General features: G+C 31.7%; 2 protein-coding genes across 2 annotated transcripts; both read right to left on the bottom strand.

Annotated features, from left to right (window-relative positions):
- Nucleotides 1-2,449: 2,449 nt before the first annotated feature.
- On the bottom strand, nucleotides 2,450-12,367 carry LOC126836827 (proton channel OtopLc-like). Its single transcript, XM_050570483.1, has 10 exons — nucleotides 12,189-12,367; nucleotides 9,901-10,047; nucleotides 9,014-9,133; nucleotides 7,145-7,259; nucleotides 6,971-7,076; nucleotides 6,676-6,897; nucleotides 6,314-6,474; nucleotides 5,880-6,060; nucleotides 4,374-4,894; nucleotides 2,450-3,770 (listed from the first exon to the last, which is right to left on the bottom strand). Exons 1-10 carry the CDS (start codon nucleotides 12,212-12,214, stop codon nucleotides 3,282-3,284), a joined length of 2,088 nt encoding a protein of 695 aa, XP_050426440.1. The 5' UTR covers nucleotides 12,215-12,367; the 3' UTR covers nucleotides 2,450-3,281.
- Nucleotides 12,368-13,759: 1,392 nt separating this feature from the next.
- Nucleotides 13,760-20,614, bottom strand: LOC126836828 (cytochrome P450 4g15-like). Its single transcript, XM_050570485.1, has 12 exons — nucleotides 20,361-20,614; nucleotides 17,636-17,844; nucleotides 17,273-17,476; nucleotides 16,934-17,116; nucleotides 16,782-16,851; nucleotides 16,561-16,687; nucleotides 16,225-16,417; nucleotides 16,046-16,155; nucleotides 15,907-15,975; nucleotides 15,518-15,686; nucleotides 15,263-15,448; nucleotides 13,760-14,273 (listed from the first exon to the last, which is right to left on the bottom strand). Exons 2-12 carry the CDS (start codon nucleotides 17,841-17,843, stop codon nucleotides 14,095-14,097), a joined length of 1,698 nt encoding a protein of 565 aa, XP_050426442.1. The 5' UTR covers nucleotide 17,844; nucleotides 20,361-20,614; the 3' UTR covers nucleotides 13,760-14,094.
- Nucleotides 20,615-23,038: the final 2,424 nt, after the last annotated feature.

Here is a 23,038-nt window from a genome sequence, read left to right as displayed (position 1 = left end):
TATATAAAATATTAAAAATTTTACAATCTATTATTTTTTAATAAGTTTTATTTAAGTTGATAATGTAGTTTACAAAATTAATCATTTTTCTGTATCCAAATTAATTTTTTAAACAAATTGTATAATATTATTGTTACATTTTTATTTTATGTTATCCAATTTTATTTTTATTTTTTACTTCAATAGAGTCTATAAAATGGAATTTTAAAAACTTGTTATTGTTTTTTTTTTTAACAATTCTTTAGCTTTTGTTAAATTATTGTTTACAAATTTCAAATTTTTTATGATTATTTAAAACTGTACGTTTCATTTTGTATTCATTGCTTGAGAATTTCTGTTGCAACCATTAGCATTTGAGTTATGGAGTTTTTTTTCTGTAAAATATTTAGAGTGCCTTTTTATAATATAATATAATAAGTGTTATAAGAGACATAAACGGCTGATATAATATTTCCCCCAAAAATCTATATTTGCCAAAAAAGAAGTGAGATTTAAAGTTTGTTTTGATTTGACCAGAAATTATTGTAAACCATTATATTTAGCAAATTCTATATTTTCATGTTTTCACATATTGGTGAATTATTTGTTATCATTTTTATTTAGTTGATTTATTGTATCATTTGTATTATTGTTCAATTTTTTAATAATAATTGCATCATTGAATATTAATTACAATTTTTATAAATACTTACAGATAAGTTTCTTGTTATGGTTTTCAAAGTTTCCAAAGACCTTAGACATTTTAAAAACAAAACGATATTAATTAAATTTTATTTATTTTACTGCTAACTAATAATATTCGTAAAACCATACATTTATCAGTCTCTAAAAATCAGCAATTAACTGAACTAGTAGTAAACCTGTAAATTTTGTTTTTATATTAAAAATTCTTGTTATCTACATGTTTTATTTTTTTAAATCGTTTAATTTTTTTATTATATCAAACTCATATTTAACAATTGTATATTTTTATACATTCTATTTTCCCAAATGACTGTTGAAATGTTGATGCTTATTATATATTTAACTTTTTTAAATTTTAAATAGTATATTATTTATAATAATTAACTAAATTTGAACATGACTACAAATACAACTTTTGCTATTATTTTTAGAACGCTCGTTTTCCAAAAAAGAATATATAATTATACTATTTATTTAATAATTGCCTACATTGTATCAAAATATCATACTTAATTTTATTAAAATGTTTAATATAGCTTATAAATAATAATATATTAAAATATGAAGTTTTAAATAAATTGAAAAGAAATTATACTTTCTGTAAATTATAAAAATTTACTTTCTTTATTTATTAATATAGATTATTTTGGATCTATTTACTATAGGCCAAGTTTTTGATCAAAATAAATTATTATCGAGTTTAAATTAAGTATTATATTTATTTAGTTAAAAATGTATTAGGCCAGGCTTGCTACCTCAATATAAATTTGTCATAAAAATCGGTTGTGCATAAAACTAAAACACGTTGGTTTTATACAATTAATATATACACAAAATACTTTTTAAATCGTGCACTGAAAAAATGTTATATTAAAATAAATAAATCAAATTTTATTGTGTTTTTAACTAGTTATTCCAAATAGTACATGATTAAGATAAAGTTAACAATTATATCATTAACATTTTAGTATAGTCGACTTTGAGTAATAATTAAATATACTTTAAGTATTTTATGTAGCTTTTTTTTGTGTGAAAATTAGAATAGATGTATTAAATGTATTTGCATTAATGAAATAATTAGACTATATTAGTTGTATATTTTTAGTTATATTGGATAGGAGAGCAATGTTTATCTAAATAAATAAAAAATAGTGTAAATATAATAAATTGTATAAAGGTGTAATATATGTAATGTGATAACAGTAATATATGTATAATTGGATATTAAAATATGTTTATTAACTAATATTATGTTAAATTTAATAGTATAATTTACCTTTAATCTAGAGGTAATCTAAACATCCCACTCCTCTATATTGATAAAAATATGAAATTTTATGGACTCTTAATTGAAAAGGTTGCTATACTAGAATAGCGTGGGAAAAAAAAAATATATATATATATATATTGTGCATATTAAATTAGATGTATATACTTACAAAACATGTTAAATAATTATAGAAAAAAAACATGAATTCATGATTTATAATAATTGTTTGTAGGGTATAATTGATTAATATTATAATTCATGTAATTCTTGTGTTTTTCGAAAAAATCCAAGGTTGTAATTCAGCGTAATGTTTTATTATGATTAATTAGTAAAATGAAGTATTGTAGATAAAAACGTTTACAGTATTTTTATTTTTATTAATAATTGTATTTATATATGTTTTATTTGAATAATAATTTTTTTTAAATTAAAGCTTTTTATAGTATTATCATAGCTATTTAATATTATACACACATATAGACCACGTGTTGTTGTATTATTAGTTACATCGTAGGACCTTATATATTTTTATCTATAACATTAATTACTTATTATTTATAACAGTACAATAAAATTTTACAGTAAAGTATACTAATTTATAAAATACTTGTTTATCGTTATTATATCAACAAAATAATATAATAATTATTTGTACTTGATTGTTGTCGACTATTAAATAGTACTTATGTGAAAATACAATGTAAAAAACTATTTTCTTCTTCTCTTGGACAGGGAATACTTCGCTTTAGGCACATACTAGTTAGTCGTGAAACATATTTTTATGTTAACTAAACTTTTATTCATATAATGGACGTCTTTAAGAGTCAACGAGTTATGTTAAACCGAGGTTTAAATAAGAGCCTATTTATAAAAATGTATCATTGTGTTTCAAAAAAACTACCGAATTTGATTTTTAAGATCATACAAGGATTTCAATATTTGTAGTTATAACCACATGGACATAGGTCCAAGTGTCAACATTTATGTTTGACCTGGGTCGTGCTACTCTAGATTGGTTCCAACATTTAAACTCTTACTGATCCAACATATTTTTTAAGTTTAGAAAATTAAAACACTTGTTGTGCTGTGGATGTGTACAGCATATGCATTCCAATATAAGTTGAATTATAAAATGTCTTAACGATAAACATACAACGTTTTAAAGCAGACATTATTGTCGATAGTGCTGGTACAGATAATTAGACATAACAACTAATAGTGTACAAACACAAACTGTATTATTTCGTTTAGGGTCACCCGAAACATTTGTTGGTTGAGCTTCAGAATAGGCCGGAGCTATATAGGGGGTTATGGTTTAATAATTACACTACATGTAAGGCGGTTTTATTTTGTAAGCCCTTTTCCATATTTCGCACAAGCACACGGTCGAGTGGAACCTGTAGAATATGGCCAGCGGCATGGAAACGTGCGTGATGATGGTCCAAGCCCACAAGCCGTAGAAGTGCAGTTGAATGGGATGAGAATCAGCTCGGGACTTCTCCAAAGTGTTGATGGCCCACATGGCTAAGTTGCTGACTAACAGGAACGTGACGATCTCCCGGCCGGGTTTCTTGCGGATCTGGTCGGGCGTGACGCAAGACCGCCTGGAGGCGTCCAATATGAACACCGTCTGGCAGAAGGTCTGCACGAGCGACGCCGAGGCCGTGATCAGCACCAGGATAGTGTTGTGCTCTTTGGTGAAATGGCCGCTGATAATGGTGAAGGTGCTGTAGATAAACGAGCCCGTCTGAGCTCCCACCAAAAGGATGTTGTCCAGTTCCAAGTTGCGCAAACCGTCGAACTTCAACTGTCGGACCTACATTACAATCGTTTCTTTAGTACCTTTTGAAAAGTTAATTTAATTCTTATAACAATCTTCTATTCCCTTGTCACTTTTACCTATATGGAGTAGGCTACCTTAGCCCTCGGCTTCCACGTTTGCATTTACTCATGTTCTCATACCATTCCCAATTACTACGTCCAATTATCTTTTGTTTAATCTTCTACCTACACCTTTCCTCTTACATTCAACTTCATTGCCGTCCTTACTGCCTCTCTCTTAACTCTCCCATAACATGCCCATTGCCAACAAACTCATATTCTTTCTCATCTACAAAGCCACCATTATTTTGCACTGCAGATGTTAAATACCCAAACCTGTTAACCTTCCCTACTACCTTGTCGCCCTTTTTCAAAATATACCTTATTTTCTGATCTTGTCCATTTCCTTCGAAGTCGTATTCTATGTACATTATACGCTGTCATGCTTCTATCAACCTTTCCTTTTCTGATACTTTCCTTAAATTCCGTCAAAAAATTTTTGAAAAAATAGGACAGGATCGTTTCCAATTCACAGATACCCATTACCGGGCCGTATGGATCCTAATTGATATTTGCAAAGGATCGATTCGGATTTTACCTGTAGCATTCCAACGATAGTGGCAAGTGTGGTCATGCCGTACAAGGACAGCTCGCATATGTTGACCTCTTTGACCGCAAACGTGATGAGCTCCGGTCGGGAAATTAGCACAAAAAACAGTATGAGCGATATAATGGTGAGCACCAGGAACAGGATGCCGACAAAAAGACCTTTGTGTGCCTGTGCGCAGTCCACCGAATAGTAGTGTGGCGATTTGCGATATTGTGTCATCTGGGCCAGGTCCTCGCAACGTTCCGCCTTCCGTTGCCGGTAGATGATGTCGGCGTGAACTCGGTTGATGTTTTTCCACATGACGTACAGTATGGCCGCACAAATTAGGCTGTACTCGATGGTGCAAGGGAACAAGAATGGGCTGGCATTCTGCACCAGCGATCCGATGATGTTGGTCCTGCGGCACTCGTATATGTGATGTGGACCCTTGTCCAGGCTTCGTGCTACCCGGGCCCCCAACGTGGACGTAATCGGTGCTTGTGTTGTGGTAGTAGTCCATTTTTTGAATACTAAAAAAAATTATTATGATACGATTTAGAACCTTATTGTTGTCGTAGTTTAAACTTGGCAAAGTAGCAAAAAACGTGAGAGTTCAGAAAACAAAGAATGATTGAGAAGGGGGAAAAGTGTATCATACGTAGAGAGCAATGATAAAAGAGATATTACAAGTTTGTAAAGCATTTGATTGCACTTCATAACAAGCCCTATGGTAAGCTTTAAAGGCAGAGAAATTGGTGGGTTATATGATGGGACCATATGATAGCAAAGTAGAGAAGTCTCTACTAGAGTACTACTTCTGTATTAACTTAGTATGTAGTTTCAACTGACACTCAGAATCATATTTAAAATATCTTATTAAAATTCGAGAAAGAACTCATTTTCAAGAGATAGTATGATTTAAGAGGGCGTTGCACCGCCCATTTTTAAGTAGAAAAGTACAGGCAATTTTTCACAAAATCTTAATTTAAAGGTTAAACTGCGATGTGTAGTTTTTAGTTCAATAACTAGGACTCTATTTTGGTAGTTAATTTATTTTTTGGACTATCACAGCATCCTTGAAAGTGATTTAAAAATATTTTTTCAGCTCTACTTGTTTAAGCAGACTGAAAATAACTCGCTTAATTTTGGATTTAGAGTAAAAGCACCCATTATAAAATTAAAAGAGAACAATATTTCGGAGGGAAAGACGGTGCGTTTTTTTCGTTATTCTAAGTATAACGCTCAATACATAGTTTAGAAATAACGACTATTTTAACATTTTTAAATGACTGTAACTTTCAAAAAATGAATTTTTAAAAAAAACGCACCGTATTGCCCTCTGGAATATTGTTCTCTTTTAATTCTATATTGGGTGCTTTTACTCTAAAACCAAAATTAAGCGAGTAATTTTCAGTCTACTTAAACATGTTTTTACCACTGAAAATCACCGGTGCGACGCCCTCTTAATGATAACATTACAAAACATCTGAAACAGATAAATCCTTTTAAACTCACTAGAAAAATGATTAGGTTGTTTGTCCACTCCAATTGAATTGTCTTCGGGATTGTAAAACGTAAGGATTTCGTGCTTGGTTTCCTGGACGAGCACGTTTAGCCACACCGACAAGTTTGTGCCAATCATATGCATCAATCCAAATTTGGCTAATATCCGATGTCGCGTAACTCTCATTTGTTGCTTAAATATCAAAAAAGTCATTCAATACATTGGTGAACGAATTAGTCAAATTAAAGTATTTTGATGCGTTTCATCAATTTCTTATAAGTATAGTATAGGCAATACGGATTATTTTAAATTCGATTTTTTTAAATGATCCATATAACCTTGTCTAATCTATGACAGCGTTCTCAAAATTATAATTTGTGACAGCCAAATTATTTTGACGGGCCAAGCAATTTTCTCAAACAATAGCTGATATTCTTTATATTACCTCATCGTTCAAAAATATGAAATACATTTGTATGAATATGAATGCCATTCGCATGGCAGGCGTCAACACCAGTAGGACATTATGGCATTTGGTCGCGGGTTCCAGCTCGAAGTACTGACCAAATTCCAATCCGGAATAAATCATGCTTCCTATGCCAAAAGCTTGGGAAAAAATTCACATTAATAACAGTACAGTAAAACGGTAAACAAAACGTGAAGACTTAGATTAAATGGTTATATCCTAATAGCACCGGTATCAGGTGGCATCCCTAAGCATATCCTCAAGGATAAACCATGTAAATATTTCAGCGACAGGGAAATTCTATTGGAGGGATAATTGAAAATTACAATTTGAGTACACACCGACAGCGCCCATTCTGAGATAGAAACTGCCGTAATGCTGAAAGGTGGACGGCAGAATCAAGTGGCTTGAATGCCTGCGGTGATGATGGTGTTCCCAAGGGTTCATGTCGACGCTCGTGGACTTGGTGTGGTTGACGATTCCGTTGGCATTTTCCCGGTAGTACTCGGAATCGCTTTGGCCGTTTCCTGAACTATCCGATGACATTTCACTGTCAGAATTGTCTGCGGACAGAAAAATGGAACGCATTCAATTGTGTGAAAGGTAAATTCATAAACCGCAAATTTGACCGCTTACCGTAGTCATCATTGACCGGCGTCATCGTGGGTTTTCCCTTCAGGAGCATCCCGTACATGTAAAACAGAAAAGCCATACTACCGAAATACAAGTACAAATAGTAGCCCTGTGTGACGATAAAATGCAATATTAGTAACAAATTTACCGGAGGGAAGTATCGAAGCAATACTTAACCTCGTAGAAAGAATGAGGGATGTGCGTGGATATCACTTCGGACATGGGAAAAGCAATGCCCATGACCACCAGTAGTTTGCCGTATAAAGCAGACAGGGTCGTAGCCAGGGCTTGTCTATATATTTGCATTAAAAAAAAAAATGGTAGTAATTTAGTCAAGAATAGTAGCCAAAAGTTATAAAATACTCTGAACTTCATGATGATTAAAACAATTATCTAATTTTTCATACACCGTAAAAGAGATAATTTTATAACAGATATTATAGGTATTTTACATACTATATATATTATAAATATTTTTTGTATAATATTATGTTTTTAGTGAGCATAATATTTTTTAAGCGAGTGCAGTATTAAGTCGAATATTTAATTTGATTGGGCGCCTTTTCAGATGCACAGAAAAATTTAGGGAAATAGCTAATAAACGAAAATACCCTCAGCTTTTGCAATTAATGTTATATAGTATATAAAATTAATTTAACTATGTATGTAAATATGTACTGTGTGCCTACTTATTTAACTAACAATACGTGAATTAAGTAAGATCTATAAGAATTAGTAGTGTATTATAGATTAAATTTTAAAAAATAACTAGTGGATAAACATTTAAAATTTGTAAATGAATTCCTATATTATTTCTGAATAATTGTATACTAAGTACAACTATGGTCCCCCACCTGTTGTTCAATATTCAGTTTCCTTAAATTATAATATAAGAGAAAGGTCAAAAATAGTAAAGACATTTAACGTTTTTTTATTTATAATTTTAAAGTTTAAGAGAAACTATGAGAACTAAGTAATTTCAAGGGAATTCGCCAAATTCCTTTCTCGAATCAACGCGTATATTTCAGGCTACCATTAGTGTTTAACTATGATATTAAACAGTATACTTGTCAAAAAACAAAAATACTAAAACTATAGACGTGGGACCGAATGCTTACCAATCATAGAAAAAAAACCGTGAACTTAAGTAGGAATAATAATAACAGTTTTGGTTACATAAGTTATAGCGGTATTTGTAAACTTAATATGTAGCAACAACAGTATTCAAATGAAAACAGATAGTGTACCTTAACCATTAGAGAAACGTATTAACGTAAAATCTTGTTTAATTGGAATTGTTGATGAAATAATCAGATCAAGTAAATTTTACCTGTGACTGATGATAACAATTTTTTTTGCTAGCATTACATATTAAATGTTCAGATCAATTAATAATAAAACATATTTCCAACTAAAACTTTTATGCAAGGTGTAATGATCAGCCAAGCTTCAGATAAATCATTTAAAATGTTAACTTTATAGTGTCTGTACCATACTTGAGAATTTTTATTTTTTTATTTCAAAACTAACGAAAATAGTAACCGTGTCTTATCGATTAATTACGGCCATATGGAAAGAATCATATTATTTTTTGAATCAAGAGAAAAAGTCGTGTTGATGGTTTAACTTCTTAAAGGTTAACAGTAAAATCAATGTAATTACAATCAAATGTATGACATATGTTTATTGCAACCACTTACAATGCATCCCATCCGATGGCTTCCCGTACCTAAATCATGCGTCAACTCAACATGATTTTTTCTCGTTATTAAAAAAAATTAAAAATGTTATAACTTTTTTCTCGATATGATCTTTATTCAATGGCACACAATTACTACCTAACTGAAAAAAAATTCCGTTGGTTCTTCATGACGGTCTGGGAAGGTCTAAGGCGGTCTTGGGAACTCAGTGGAAACTTCGATTTGTTTATACTGTTACGGATATATTCGTTAGTTTTGTGTTTAAAAAATTAAAACAAAGCTTGGGAGAACTAACAGGCTACCTGCATACTTTATATACTAAATAATATACAAGCAGTATACGTACGATCCCATTTCTCTCCAGTGTTTGTGTAGATCTTCAATGGTCGACCCTCTTTTCATTGGAGCAGGTATTTTTAGTATGGACATACTATGTACTACCGAATCCGGTACCGCCGTTGGGATCCTACGAAAAAAAAAATTGTTAACAAATATGTTTGTTAACAAACAATTAGTAAAGTTAAATTTATTCTTGACATATATACCCATACAGCGATTAAGAAACATCTAACTATTTTGTTGAGGTTTTGTGGAGACATGATAAGCATAATATTTTTTTAGGGTTTTAAAAATATTGTGTAAATCTGAATTTTTTTTTATAAGTTTTTTTGGCTATAAGCAGTATAAAACATTTTTATAACATTTGAAAAAATATAAATGTTTTTTTTTGTGGTGTATGGGATACAAACAGGTCTTAATCTTACATAATTTTTAAAAGTTCATTGTTTAATACAATCAGTTGTCTGTTCATATAATAATTTGTTAAATTGTTGAAAAGGCTAACTGGGATGCAATTGATCAATCATCGCACACCCACGTCATGAAACTCTCAAGGCCTTGGACTTCCAATTTGATTAATTTTCAGTGTTGATGGGCAGTACGTTAACGACAATTGTATACAGGGTGACTTAAGTTTTTGAAATTAAAAAAATATATTGTAAAAACAACGTGAGATCCATTTTGATTAGGTATCTGGAATTTGACTTACTATTTGATATACTCCAACTTACATGTCACCGAACTGAACACAACCCAGTGATTTAGAGTGAAATATAAGTTTTTCCCTTGAACTACGGCAATACTGTCTAATACCTAATCTATAGTTCATGGATTTTTTTTTTTGCTAAATTAACCAAGGAAAAGTTGCCGTTAGAGAAATTAACACGTGCTTACTCGGATCCTGGAGAGTTCGGCTTGAATGACATCTCATGCTTGTTGGTTGGGCATTCATTCGACAGGTTTGACGGCGAGCAGTTGTTCGGCAAAGAAGTAGCCAAACGACCGTTGCCTAGTCGCCGGTTGGACAAATCGCTAGTCCAGCTGAAATCCAATAATTGGCATATAAAAAGTGTTGAAAAAAAATATTAAAACATAGTCCTAACTCGAATCAGAACAATGAATTCATAATTAAAGTAGCACAGTAAGACATAATATGAATGGACTGGGTACTGACTACTGGGCAACTTTTCTGTTGTATTCGCCAGTTTAGAAAACACAAATATCCGACAAACAAATAGCAAGTCTATGGTGCATAAAACTAGAATAATGTTTTAGAATCAAGTGCTAATCTACAGAAATTTTGACTATTTCTAATAATGTAATCAGTAATGTACTATTCTATTAAACTGATGCTCAAGTAGAAAATTTATTGACACTTAAAATATTTAAGCACCTAACAAACCATATTATTATTATTATTATTGAGAACACGTAATATTGGTGTCTGGTGAACACTTTAAGAACCGTCACGTAATTGTAGAACTTGAATTTCCTTTTTGTTTTTTTTAGATTTTATTAATGTCGATATTTACATAGGCTCTTGAAAATCTTGTTTCAAATTTGTATTATAATTATTATTATTGTTTTGTTTAACGTAATCGAGCCACCACATTAAATTCAAATCAAACGGTTAAAAGTTCGTTAAATATTACTTAAAAGAAACGGTTGTTGTGTATTTTTTCATTAAAAATGGTCCGTTTCAGTTCCCAGACATTTTACATTGAAATTGGAATGGACAAAAATAAATTGGTTATATGTATATTTATGAACGAATAAGTAAATCAAATACATATTATGAGTTATGAGTTCATAATTATAGAAAAACCCCCATGTTTTTGACATTCCAAAATTAAATTACTCATTCTGTCTAATAACCTTTTTAATCTGATTTTAGATATACCAAACCACGCGGTCCATAATACTAATATTAACGTTAGATTTTTTAACGCCACCAAGTTGTATATTGTATGTAAAGAAAAAAAGAACAGCGTATTTTTTTTGTTAAGCCTTAATAATATGCTAATTGAGATAGAAAAGGCATTGAGAAATTAAGTTCTTCAATGTCAAGACTTTATAAAATAATGGCAGTTGACACGCCTTATGTTTAAGCGCCAAAATGTTCCGGATGCGTTTATACAACATCTAACTGGTTCTTATTCACTTGTGTATCATATTTTATAATTTGCAATTCACAGCTGTCTTATTGTTATAATATGCTTCATTCATTTAACTTGTACCATATTAATAGCCAAAGGCCAATTGTCAAATATCCTAAGGTAAGGTTTTTATTAAAATTAAAAAAAAATAAATAAAACAAGACATTTATGGAATATAATTTGAAATACTTGAAGTAATTAATTTGCGGTTAAAAATGCTCTAAAAAAAGAACTTGAAAAATGCACATTAGACCTAAACAATTATATTATTATGTTTTTAGAAAATATTCCTAATCCGAAATAGGTACCTCGAGTTTGCATAGTATCTGCTTGTTTTTAGTACCTACCTTTACCGAATAAAATATTATATTTATTAAAGTATGGTTCATGATAATAATGGCTTTGTTTTCGGTTAATAACAGTAACTAGTTTTTGTAAAAATATGATGTATTCGAAAAATAACGTCAGCGTTAACTGAAATATAATATTAAGTACAAATCTCATAGTGAACATGTTAAGCTTTACACCAAATCATCCAGGAACGACAGAATAATACTTGACCTAACTTTCCTTAAGTATTATTATTTTGTTTTTGTCGTCATCGTATTATTACAGCTATTATATCGTTATAAATATAATGATATTAAGGTTAGCCGTTTAACACGAGTAGTGTACCTAATCGTATAGTAATGTAAAATTAACGTTTTTATACTGTATGAATAGAATTGACGGGGCTAGCCGGTTTTAATGAAAATCAAGTACAACGATATTAAAAATAAATAAATACAATAACAATTGTACTAGTTTTTTAATAGTTTAGTAAAGGTATATTGTTAATGTATACACTATAACATAGTATTTGTTAATAGAATATTTGGCTTTTTTTGTTAAACGATACCATTTTTCGGCGGACGTATTTTTTTAAATTGTTACAACTATTAAAAATGTTTGTATAAAACAATCATACACCGCTTACCACTATTATTTACAATAATAATAGTATATTATGATTGTTCTATCGCTTACCTAACGGTTTCTCCGTCGACCCTCATAGTGATCAACAGCTGGCAACTCCAGTTGTAGTGTTTGCCTTACAGGATAGCCGCTGTAGCCGGGATGTGAAGAATGACACTTACCTCAACTCGATACGGTCGACAGGGCCAAGTAAAAAGTACCACACACAAATACACAAGCTAAATGGAAGTCATTCGCGTGACTAATATAACAATTTGCCAACAGGATAGGGCACCATCCTACGTGGTTTATCTGTGTATAAAACAAAAGGGGGGATCCCTGCCCGGTTGCCAGCGTTTCGTTAAAAAAAATCCTCGACGTGGCCGCGCCGGTATACGGTAATTGATGAATAGGCTAATCCTGCGCATGTATAATAAGTACACAATGACACGGTCGCCAAAATATAAAATAATAATAATAATAATAATATTAGTAATATGATTGTATATCCGTGCCATCGAACAGAAGCGACCGCTGTTTCGCACGAACACTGGGAAAAAAATACAATTTATAAATATATTAGATTATTTTTTACACTGATGATGACGAAAGCGTTCATTCAGTAGATACACGAACAAATTTTGTAAAATTATTATTAGCCCAATTTGATGGGAACTTGGATGTGCTTAGCAACATTAATTTTGAAATTAGCGAATGATGAATATCAATTTTGAGTAAGTAAATAATTTTGGAGTTATTTTGAAATACAAGTATAGGCGGTACTCTCCCCTTTGGTTAGTAATTCAAATTTATTTTATTTTAAATGGTTAAAATCTCTATAAAAACTATTTTAAAATTAAAAAAATATAACACTTTTGACAATCAACAACCAAAATTAAATCATGACACTAAGGAGGTATAGTGTAGTAGCAAGTAAAAACAAATATAGGCCAAACCGCCAAACATATAACAAAACGAGGGTCAAACTGTTTGCGTTAATGTGTACATTGTTTTAAAAATTGTTTTAACAATATGTTAAGATACAAATTATGTTTTCGGCGTTGTATGTAATAACTAATACATTTCTTCTAAAGCAAAATTCATTTTCAACTTAACAATTGATTTAAGTTAGTTTTAAGAAAAACCCTTTTTTGTACTAGTATTTTGTCAATTTCTGGTAACGTGGAAAACGCGGTCTAACGATATTTTCAATACGTTGAAGGTATTGTACATTTTTTCAGAAATGTATTTATACATGAAAGTATTCCTCTTTTTTTTAAGCTAAAGTAAAGAATTTATTATGATTATTGAACCGAGATGTTTATAATATAAGTGATTTTCAATAAAGCCAGACGTGCGAAAAATTACTATTCGGATTCAACAAACAAAATCCTAATAAATGTACTTTAGTTCATGTTTCAAAACAAAGTTTTTATTTTGTGATGAAATTATTATCAGATAAAAAAAATTTTATACTTTAATTTTTTAACTCATGTTATACATTTAACAACAGATTACAGATCTTTTTTAAATTATCCTATCAGCTCTTGATCCAACCCAATCCACCAATAAGCTTATTGAAATTAGTACCAAGGATGTCTTTTGAATACATTATGAAATAATGACAAATTTACAACGGTAGATATTAATGAAATAATGTTTTTTTGTTTGTTCTTTTATTCGTGTCTAACTATAATAATTTCCAAATTCCTTAAATTATAATAGTCTACAATTCAATTATTTTACAGGTGTCAAAAAATTACACTACATAAAAAATGTATAATATTCTAGCTATAAAATTGTTTCATGTGTCCAAGTAATTAAGTGTCTAATTAATCGATGGTTAGTTTATAAACTAAGTAAAAACGGTTAGGTAGTTAAATTTATAGTATTATTGACAAAAATCGATTATAAATACGAATCATCCACTCCATTAGAATAATACGCGTTGAGAAAATAAGTATAGCATTATATTAACTTAGGCTGTCTTAGCTAATGACTTTCTTGGTTCCAATGTGACTTTGAACCCGTCCGTCCTCTTCAATATGATATCGGCCTGGAGCTTCCAGTCCTTCTGGGGTATGGTGCTATGAACTTTGAAGTTCCGTAGGATGGTGGACAAAATAATTTTCAACTTCAGCATGGCGTACTTGCGACCTGTAAACGCGAGACCGTTCATTAGATATTCAAAAAAAGTTGACGACGGTTTATGAACACAATAATAATTTATCGTTTTGCATAAAACACAATAGACGGTTGGGATGTTCGTCGCAAAGGTTATGCGATACTGAATTAATTTATAAAACCTATTCCGACGTCTAATTGACCTGCGGTGTCAACAATCAATATTCAACTACAATAATTATGTGGGACTAAAGAAAATAATATTTTTGATTGATAATGTTCAATAAGAAAGTCCAAAGACGGAAAGCCTTTAATACATAGAACAAGCCGGTGTACCAAAGCTGATGCGAAGAGTTGTTGACATGCCACTTTATTATATCGCTTTGACACCATGTTATGGACACAGTTATGTAAACAAATTTCATATGAATTAAGGAATAGCTGCAGCACCGTGACCAGCAAGGGGATTCGAAAAGTAGGGCTTTGTAATCTAGACTAACAAAGGTCTCCATGGACCAGTTCATGCGGTAGAGATAGGCCAAGAAATAGGCAGAACAAATTTAACTTTGCTGAATTGACAATGGTAATTCAATAATCAAGTGAGTACTTATTGACAGTAGAGCCAAAAGCTTAAAGAGTAATTGCTAAGGGGGAGGTAGTCGAGGAACAAAGGAGAAGTCCAAGACATAGTTGAAAATCATGGATAGGCGTGAATCGTAACCTTATTTAATATTTGAATAGATTCTTAAAAAGAGATTTTTTAAGGAAATTAAACATCTTAAAGGATTTAGCCCTACCGACTACTCTGATCACTGTTTGTGGCTAGAGATCCACTGATTTGTTTCAGGATTGTTTAAGTATGAGAGCGCTAAGGTCTCGTTGCTTAACTATATGGCTTAAGGTCAAGTAGGATGCAGTTGGCACTTATATTTCTCCCTTCTCCCTGGGTACGTTAAGATATGCTAGGCTTGGCTATGGTGACAAAAATCTAAAAGCGCTTTCGGGTTTAATGTTGGACTCACCGACACAGCTCCTGGGTCCGGCGCTGAACGGTACGTAGGCGTAGTAATGACGGCTGGCAGACTTCTCGGGCAAGAAGTTGTCTGGGTTGAACTCATCCGGGTTGGGGTAGACTTCGGGGTTGCGGTGCATTTTGACCGTAGCAATGATAATGGATGCGCCGGCGGGCAAAACAATATCTTTGGACGCTGTTCAAAAAAAAAAAAAACCGTTAGCGGTAAAACTAACTCGATGGCGACCGCCTTTGGTGTACTTACCGAGCTTAACATTTTCATTGAGCTGACGTGAGATGATCGGTACAGGTGGGTACATGCGGAGAGTCTCCATGATGCACCTTTCTAGGTATTTCATTTGCAGAGTGTCTTGGAACGTCACGGTTCTGTCGGAATCGCCGAAAATCGAGTACAACTCCTCAACGACTTTTTCCTAGGCAAGTCGATTACGGTTACAATAGAAAACGATTTTAGGCTGTCAAAAGTGTCACAGTAGTGGGGACACAATTATGCTTAAGGTCAACTCAATAGTCCTTTGTAATTTCTATGCATAATAGAGCCCCCGATAGATAGGTTCCTAATAGTCTATTTATTGTACTGGTTAAATTAGTTTGAGGCTTAACGATTGAGCATTTGTCTATTAAGAGTTTTACCTGTACGTCCTTGTGGACGCCCATCAAGCACAAGAAGAAGCTGCTGCCAGCTGCAGTCGTGTCGTGACCCTGTTAAAACAATTTCACAAAAGTTCAAAATGGGTTCTAATAGGTATGAAGTAGAATTTTGAGTTTTCACCTCGAACATGATGGTGTCGACTTGTTCGCGGACTTCCTCGTCGGAAAGAACAACGCCGTTTTCTGCGCATTCAATTAAAAGGTCCAAGAAAGCCACCCTTTTCTTCTCGCCTAACGTTTCGAAATACTCAAAATTAACTTATAAGGTTATGATAATAGGCTAAGCGTGTCAATAGTTACCGATGCCGTCATCTTCAACGTCCAAGTCATCTTTGAGCCCGGCCGATTGCCCGAAAGAGTTGCCGTACGGCACTTCTTCTACTTCTGTGGTGGATTTGTTCTCTTCTGGTTGCTGGGTAGCGGCCGGTATGTCTGGGATCTCTTTGAGCGTAGACTTTTTCTTCAAGTATTCTTCTTTCTTCTTGGCCAACACCTACAAATTCAACAAAAGCCATTTTTATTCAACCGGATGATGTCGTATAGGTGGTTCGACGGTGTTGAGCGTATGTTTGGCACGCTAATAACACCGTTGCACACACATGGGTCAGTGTCAAGGCACTGACAAATGACACTAACGTTGTTGGTAAGACTGTGAATAAGGTCCAGAAGACCGACTTGTTGTTTGGCGTACTTGGTGAAGTTGAAAATGAAGTCGGGTTTCAACCACAAGTGCGTGTGACGCATGTGCAGGATGTCGCACATCCTATAAACAAAATAAACGCATTATTCTTATGATCTTTGATACTTATTAGATAGTAGATATTGGAGTGTGATTTCAGAGAAATTTGTTCACTTACTTCATTACGGCGGCGGCGTATTCAAAACCACTCTGCTTTTGAGTTTTTTTGCTTACTCCCATGGCGGTTTCTATGCGGAAATATTACAAAACAGTTAAAAAATGAAAAACGGTTGTCTATTTTGTTTTCTGTTTTCAAAAGCATCGGCTCACCCAATAGGATTTCTACAGTGCACTCGCTCATGTAGTCGTGTACATCGAATTCGGTTTTGCCTAATTTCTTAAGTTTGTTAACGGTTTCCCGACTATTGACGTTGAACAGGGTGACGAAAGACTTCAAAACGTTCAAGTGGAAAGTGGGTGCGATCAGTTTCCTGTGTGCTCTCCATTTGTCACCTGTGGAAATTTAGTATTAGTTCTCCAATTTTGACAGGCTGTACTATGTTTGTTTAAGTAAATTGAACTTTTTTTCGAATTTAGATTTATGCCCTACTGTCTCGGCCACTCGTTCTCTAAATGTTTATTATGCTAATATATAATATATATGCTAACCTGTGCTGATCAAAAGTCCATTTCCTAACCACGGTTCGAAGAGACGGTATTCTGGCGATTTATCTATGTACACGTTGCTGCTGAGGATCACCTCCACATCTCTGGGGTCGGTCAAGAACACCAAAAGTCTAGGTCCAATCCACATTTTGAGCGGTGCGTTCATCTTGAACTCAAAACTCCTCTCGTACATTTTTATGAAAATGTCTAAAAAACGAACGTAAACGATAAAATATGGAAGAGACGGGCCAGGAAGCGCGGGGAAGGTGTGAAACATTTTTTAATAGTTTTTCAATGAGAGGCAGGGGATGAGCCTAAAAAAAATTTATATTTTTTATGTTGAAATTTATTAAATTTAGTTCTCACTGTGAGGATCTTGCATGAAGTCGATAGCGTTGCCCAGGAAAGGCAATCCGTCGGATCCTTCGATCTTGCTGGCCAGCTCGTACAGCTGTTTGCGGGACATGCGGAAGTATATGTACCATAGTACTAGAGCTGGGGTAAGTAGATAGAAGAACAAGTTGAATGCCGAAATCATAAAAATGGGATTAACACCCTGCACGGAGGTCGTCATCCTGTAAAGAAAGAAATATCATCACATGTATAAAATAGAAGTAAAAATTGTAAAGTACATAAAAACTTAAATATAAATAAAGAAAAATTTAAAAGTGAAAAAATTGTATACCTTGGATCTGAGGTAAAAAAAATCAGTAATAACAATCTAAGGATCAATTCGGGATCGAACGACTATAATTCATCATAATTCATAAATAATTAATTAAAACAAAGTGAATAGTAATTTTGTTTTCAACCAACTGTTTAAAATGAATGGTAAATAATTTTTTCAAGTTATTATTTACATAATTAAATTCATGAGCACCATCTATTGTTCTTCTTCAGTTCTGCTCATTAATATAAATGAAATGAGCATTGATAAACGCGCTATTAACATACAATTTAACCGGCCTCGAGTGACCCGCGACCTATAAATTTAGTATTGTATATGACAATTTATATATTTCTTATTGGTTTTATTAAATCAGTAGCATTTTTCTTTAAATTTAACAAACTAGATTAATACATAGTATACCGATTGGAATACAATTATTAATTAAAAAAAGCGGGTACGGTGTGGCGCAGTGAATACCGCAGCTGCCGCAAGGCGCCTGAGGTTAAGCTGTGACCGGTACCGCTTGATCCCGGATGGGTGACCATCCGGGTTTTTAGCGGCAAACCACACCAATAGGCCGACCGGTGAGGACCAAGTTAGCTATAATCCCGGTCAATAAGTCCACACGACATTATTATTATTAATTAAAAAAAAACAAAAAATTACAGTCAAGACAAAACCATTGTATACACTAAACTAATCAAATGAATCCTTTTTTTTTTAAATTAAACCTTTTATTTTTGTGATTCATTAAACTTTTTGTACACATTGCCATTTTTTTTTAATTCATCATAAAACGTTATATGCTAATTATTTGAAATTCTTTTTTTTTTGTAATTTTTCCGCTATAGTAGTAATTTTTTGTTCAATATTATTATTGCTTATTAGATTTTTGTCCGTCATTTATTTTCTTGAGTCTTGATAGTTTTGTCGGACTAGAGAAACACCTCAACGAGCCCGGTGGTAATATTAAAATGGACCGTGATGGTCGTTTTATTTCTGTTTATTCGAAATTATAAATCTGTGTGCGCTCTTGTAAAGAACCCCGCCAAAACAGATACTGAGAATAGTTGAAAATATTACATTATAATTACTGTACACAACAAAACAATTAAACTGTGATTATTACAACACACGAGCTTACTACTAATGTGGATTCTCTACAAATGCCATGAGACAGATGGCTCTTGACCATTAATCTTCTCTCTATTTTTAATCACTCTTTTATGGCCGTTCTCATAATTTTAGTTTAACATTAAAGTACATATTAGGCTATTATTTTTAGTATTGTAAAACTATACTTAACATTTAAACTTAGCTATAGCGAACGGCTGTATACCGTTCGAATAACTACAATAATTCTATATTTTGTTGATACAAAAATTTTCACACAATTTAATTATACTGATCAGTGATCACTGTAATAATTTCCAAAATATTTTTAATCCAATATAATAAACATGTGTTTGTTTGTTTAGTTTTCTATTGTTGTGTGTAGTGTTACGACTTGAAAATAAACGATCAAAGTTTTTAAAAGCCACCGTTAAGTACAATTCATTTTTAAAATTAACTGTTGTTCATACTCTATACAATTAAGGTTAATGACAGTCTTCAGCTGCAAAAGTTAAAAAAACAGTTTATTATGGCTTTTATAATCAATTTAGTTTATTAATATACATCAACTTATTATTGCTTATTTGAGATTTTTAATATCAGTTGAATAACTCTAATGCAGTTATTTCTATTATATATTAATATATTTTTTTACAGTTTGGTAACAATCCAACACACTCATTGGGGAATTAAAAAAATATACATACAACTTTTGAATCTATTTAAACATAACTTTAAACTTAATTAAAACTAGATTATAAAATTAAGAAAATAAAAGGTTTTGATTAAATATATTTATATTTAAATGAGTAAACAGCTAAGTGTGAAATTAATATTTCAAAAATACCGTAAAAATATTTTTAAAATATTTTTGACCAAATTCAGTTTAAAAAAATTTTGAGTGACTTAAAAGCTCTTTTTAAATTTATTTTAAAAGTAAAATAAATATGATTATAATGTATGAGATGGTGTATTCTACGCTGTATATTCTGGCCTACACAATTATTTTTAATTCGGTGAATTAGCTAAGGGATGAATTTATGATGATTGTTAGAGTTGAAAAACATAATAATATAGTTTTGGGAAAAATAGTTACAAATAGCTGTCAATCTGATTCAAAAGATAAACGGAAAGGCCAAAGCCAATAATGATGAGGTCTATAGAGTTGAACGTGCCTCCACATCATTATAAACTATAATACATGAACTAATGTGGAGTAACATTTAAAACGATTAAGTTTCTTAGAATTTAAACAACAACAGCAAATAGTAAAAAAATATATATAACATAATAAGATATAATATTTACTTGTATCATACGCTGTGTCGTCCGGTTGGAGTTGTAAGACTTGATCGTAATACTAGTGGGAAAAATAAAATATTTTTATATTTAAAAATCAATTGGAGTACTCGAGGTACTTGGGCGAAGACCGGCCAAGTCTGGGACTTCAGGAAGCTTCTGTGCTACTTGTGTCCAAAATAATAAGTGCACGCGGGTAAAGTCGGTGTCGTGCAAATCGTTGCTGACCGCACTGAACACTTATAAACACACAGAACTGACGGACGCTGTCCACGGCTTATATACCCGCTCATTGCTCGAGTTTTGTGAATAATAATTACACGAGATCAAGACCTCCATTTCCATTAATATTTTCAAGCTCGGTATTTTCTTTTTTTCCTACCTAATAAATAATAATAATTTGTGTACCTATATGATTCGAGACGACGTCGGACGACCAGAGGAGATCGGACACGATTTTTAACATGATAAAAAAAAATAATATTTATAAAATATATTTTATCGTATGACGTGTCTAGTGACCGGTCTTGACAAATATCTAGGTAATAACTATCTATGTCATAACTAGATAACTAAACTATAAGATAGATAAAAGTGTTTTGAAATATATTCAATTATCGACGTCAATCAAATTGTATTTGTATACTTTGTTCTATTGTTTCATTACTATTTGGAGATTTAAGATAAAAATGGTTATTTACCGAACAATATTGTAAAAAAAAATTATGAACAAATACAGAAACTGTCATGTTTCAAGTGTAATAAAAAAACAAATGTTGTTGAAAATATTTAGCATTAATTTTCAGTATAGTTAGAATATTTCAAATACTAAAAAATATTTGTGTAGGTTAAAACGATTTTAGTATTGATTAATATCGTATGAATGCGTATCAAATATTTATTATTATATTGAATTGTATATGTTTACATATTCAATTTATAAACTACACTTAACCACTGAACACTGATCAGGTTTATCACGTTGAACTTTGAATTATAGGATACTTTTATTTTTGGTTATTTAAATAGTAAAGGGGTTAAAATGCGGGCGGTTCTTAATAAGTTTTATAAAAGTAATATTTAAGAAAAAAAGTATTATTATTTTGGTAAATACAATTTCTGATGCTGGAAACTATAATGAATTCAAATTTAGTAGGTAGAAATTACTTTTGAAAATCTATATTAAAACCTTAATTGACTAATTTGTTATCAAATTTGACGAATAACCTTGACATAATAATACTTCACAGTTTGATTTATAAATAATAATTTAATGAAAAAAAATTGAAATTTTACTGGTCAATGCCTGTGATAACCTGACAAAAAATCAGCCAATAAAGAATCCTCATTACTGCATTAATAAGTATACACCGTAGTTGAAACTCTAAATTAAAAACTTAAACTTGGTTGGCTTGGAGTACTCTTAAAACTACAACTAATACCTTGACAGCACTAATAATAACCATTATGAAAAACCTACGAGTTTATCTTAGCTGCTGAAATCATAACCGAAAGCTCTATTTTGCTAATCATATTTTCTCTGATGAATAACTAAACAAATCAGTGCTTCAATTAAATTCTGGCTTGAACATTTAGTTTGGGAAAAAAGACTAATTAAAAAAAAATAATTGAGAGAGATAGAATCCATCTATTTAGGTATATATATAGGAGATATTTTTTTTACAATAATGTGTTTGTGTCTGGCTCCAAGATAACTTTTAACCAATAGACCAATTTTATCATGTAGAAAATATATAGATCAAAAAGTTATCAAAAAGGTACTTTTAAGGTCAATTTTGAAAAAAGATCACTGTCTCCCTTTTAAAATTGCACAAAAAATCTACACATTTTTTTGGTCAATCAAACTTTGAATTACGGCACACTATAACTTTTTGAAAAATATTTGAATTGCTTTCAAATTTAAATGGGAAGTTATTTAAATGTAACACTAAAGAGATAAAAAAAACATCACCTTTTCACCCTTAAGGGGTAGTACTTTTTCTATATATTTTTTTTTAGGCAAAATGTTTAAATTATATATTTAATATAATAAAGTATACAATTGAGCTGATACAAATACAAACTGAACAATACTCGTACTAGGGAAAAATAATTGTTATGTAACACTTAAAATTGCGTAGATCAAAACAGGTTGTTTGAAATGAAAAATCAAAACAGTTCATGTTTTATTACACTGCAAGTTTGATCGCTGAACCAAGGCAGCTATTTTCTTTTAAGAAAACGTCAGAGAAAAATAATTCGTTTGTTCAAGGTCGAGAGAAACTTATCCGAAGTGGATGTTGAGATTGTATACGACCGTTAACTTTATTACACAAATATAATATTATATTATACTGTCTGTGCCTTAATGATAAGTACTTAGTCGGATGTCCAAGGTCCAGACAAAATCTAAGTCCCCCCCAAACAACCTAAGACAACCCGGATTTATAATGGTCTAATTTTTTTGGTTTGACAATTTTAAGCGTCGGATAGATTTTACTGCACATCTCGGTTTTGTTGAATCGTATCCAATTAACACGAATAACAACTGTCATTAAAACTAATTATAAATACAATTTTTCCTTATTGTTTTAATAGAGTGTTTTGTTGAACTAATAAATATACAACGCTAAAGGCTGTACATCCAATTCGTGACGTATATTTACCTCGTACACAATGTTCTACCT

The sequence above is a fragment of the Adelges cooleyi genome, unplaced genomic scaffold (genome assembly GCF_023614345.1).
Source record: "Adelges cooleyi isolate 19-005CV unplaced genomic scaffold, UGA_ACOO_1.1 ACOO_flye_CR_arks_rails_tigmint_CR_PRNA_247, whole genome shotgun sequence".
Classification (NCBI taxonomy): Eukaryota; Metazoa; Arthropoda; class Insecta; order Hemiptera; family Adelgidae; genus Adelges; species Adelges cooleyi.
The sequence above is the reverse complement of the archived record's forward strand: the minus strand, read 5'-3'. Positions and strand labels throughout refer to the sequence as shown.

Bases quoted from the DNA above. Each gene is read 5' to 3' on its own strand.
- LOC126836827 (XM_050570483.1), bottom strand. From the start codon at position 12,214: ATGAGGGTCGACGGAGAAACCGTTAG. The intron at 7,077-7,144 runs GTTAAGTATTGC...ATCGTCACACAG, and splicing joins TCCCTCATTCTTTCTACGAG to GGCTACTATTTGTACTTGTA. The intron at 6,061-6,313 runs GTAATATAAAGA...TTGATATTTAAG, and splicing joins TCATATTTTTGAACGATGAG to CAACAAATGAGAGTTACGCG.
- LOC126836828 (XM_050570485.1), bottom strand. From the start codon at position 17,843: ATGACGACCTCCGTGCAGGGTGTTAATCCCATTTTTATGATTTCGGCA. The intron at 16,418-16,560 runs GTTAGTGTCATT...TTGAATTTGTAG, and splicing joins TTCACAGTCTTACCAACAAC to GTGTTGGCCAAGAAGAAAGA. The intron at 15,449-15,517 runs GTAAGTACACCA...TTTTTTGAACAG, and splicing joins CAATGAAAATGTTAAGCTCG to CGTCCAAAGATATTGTTTTG.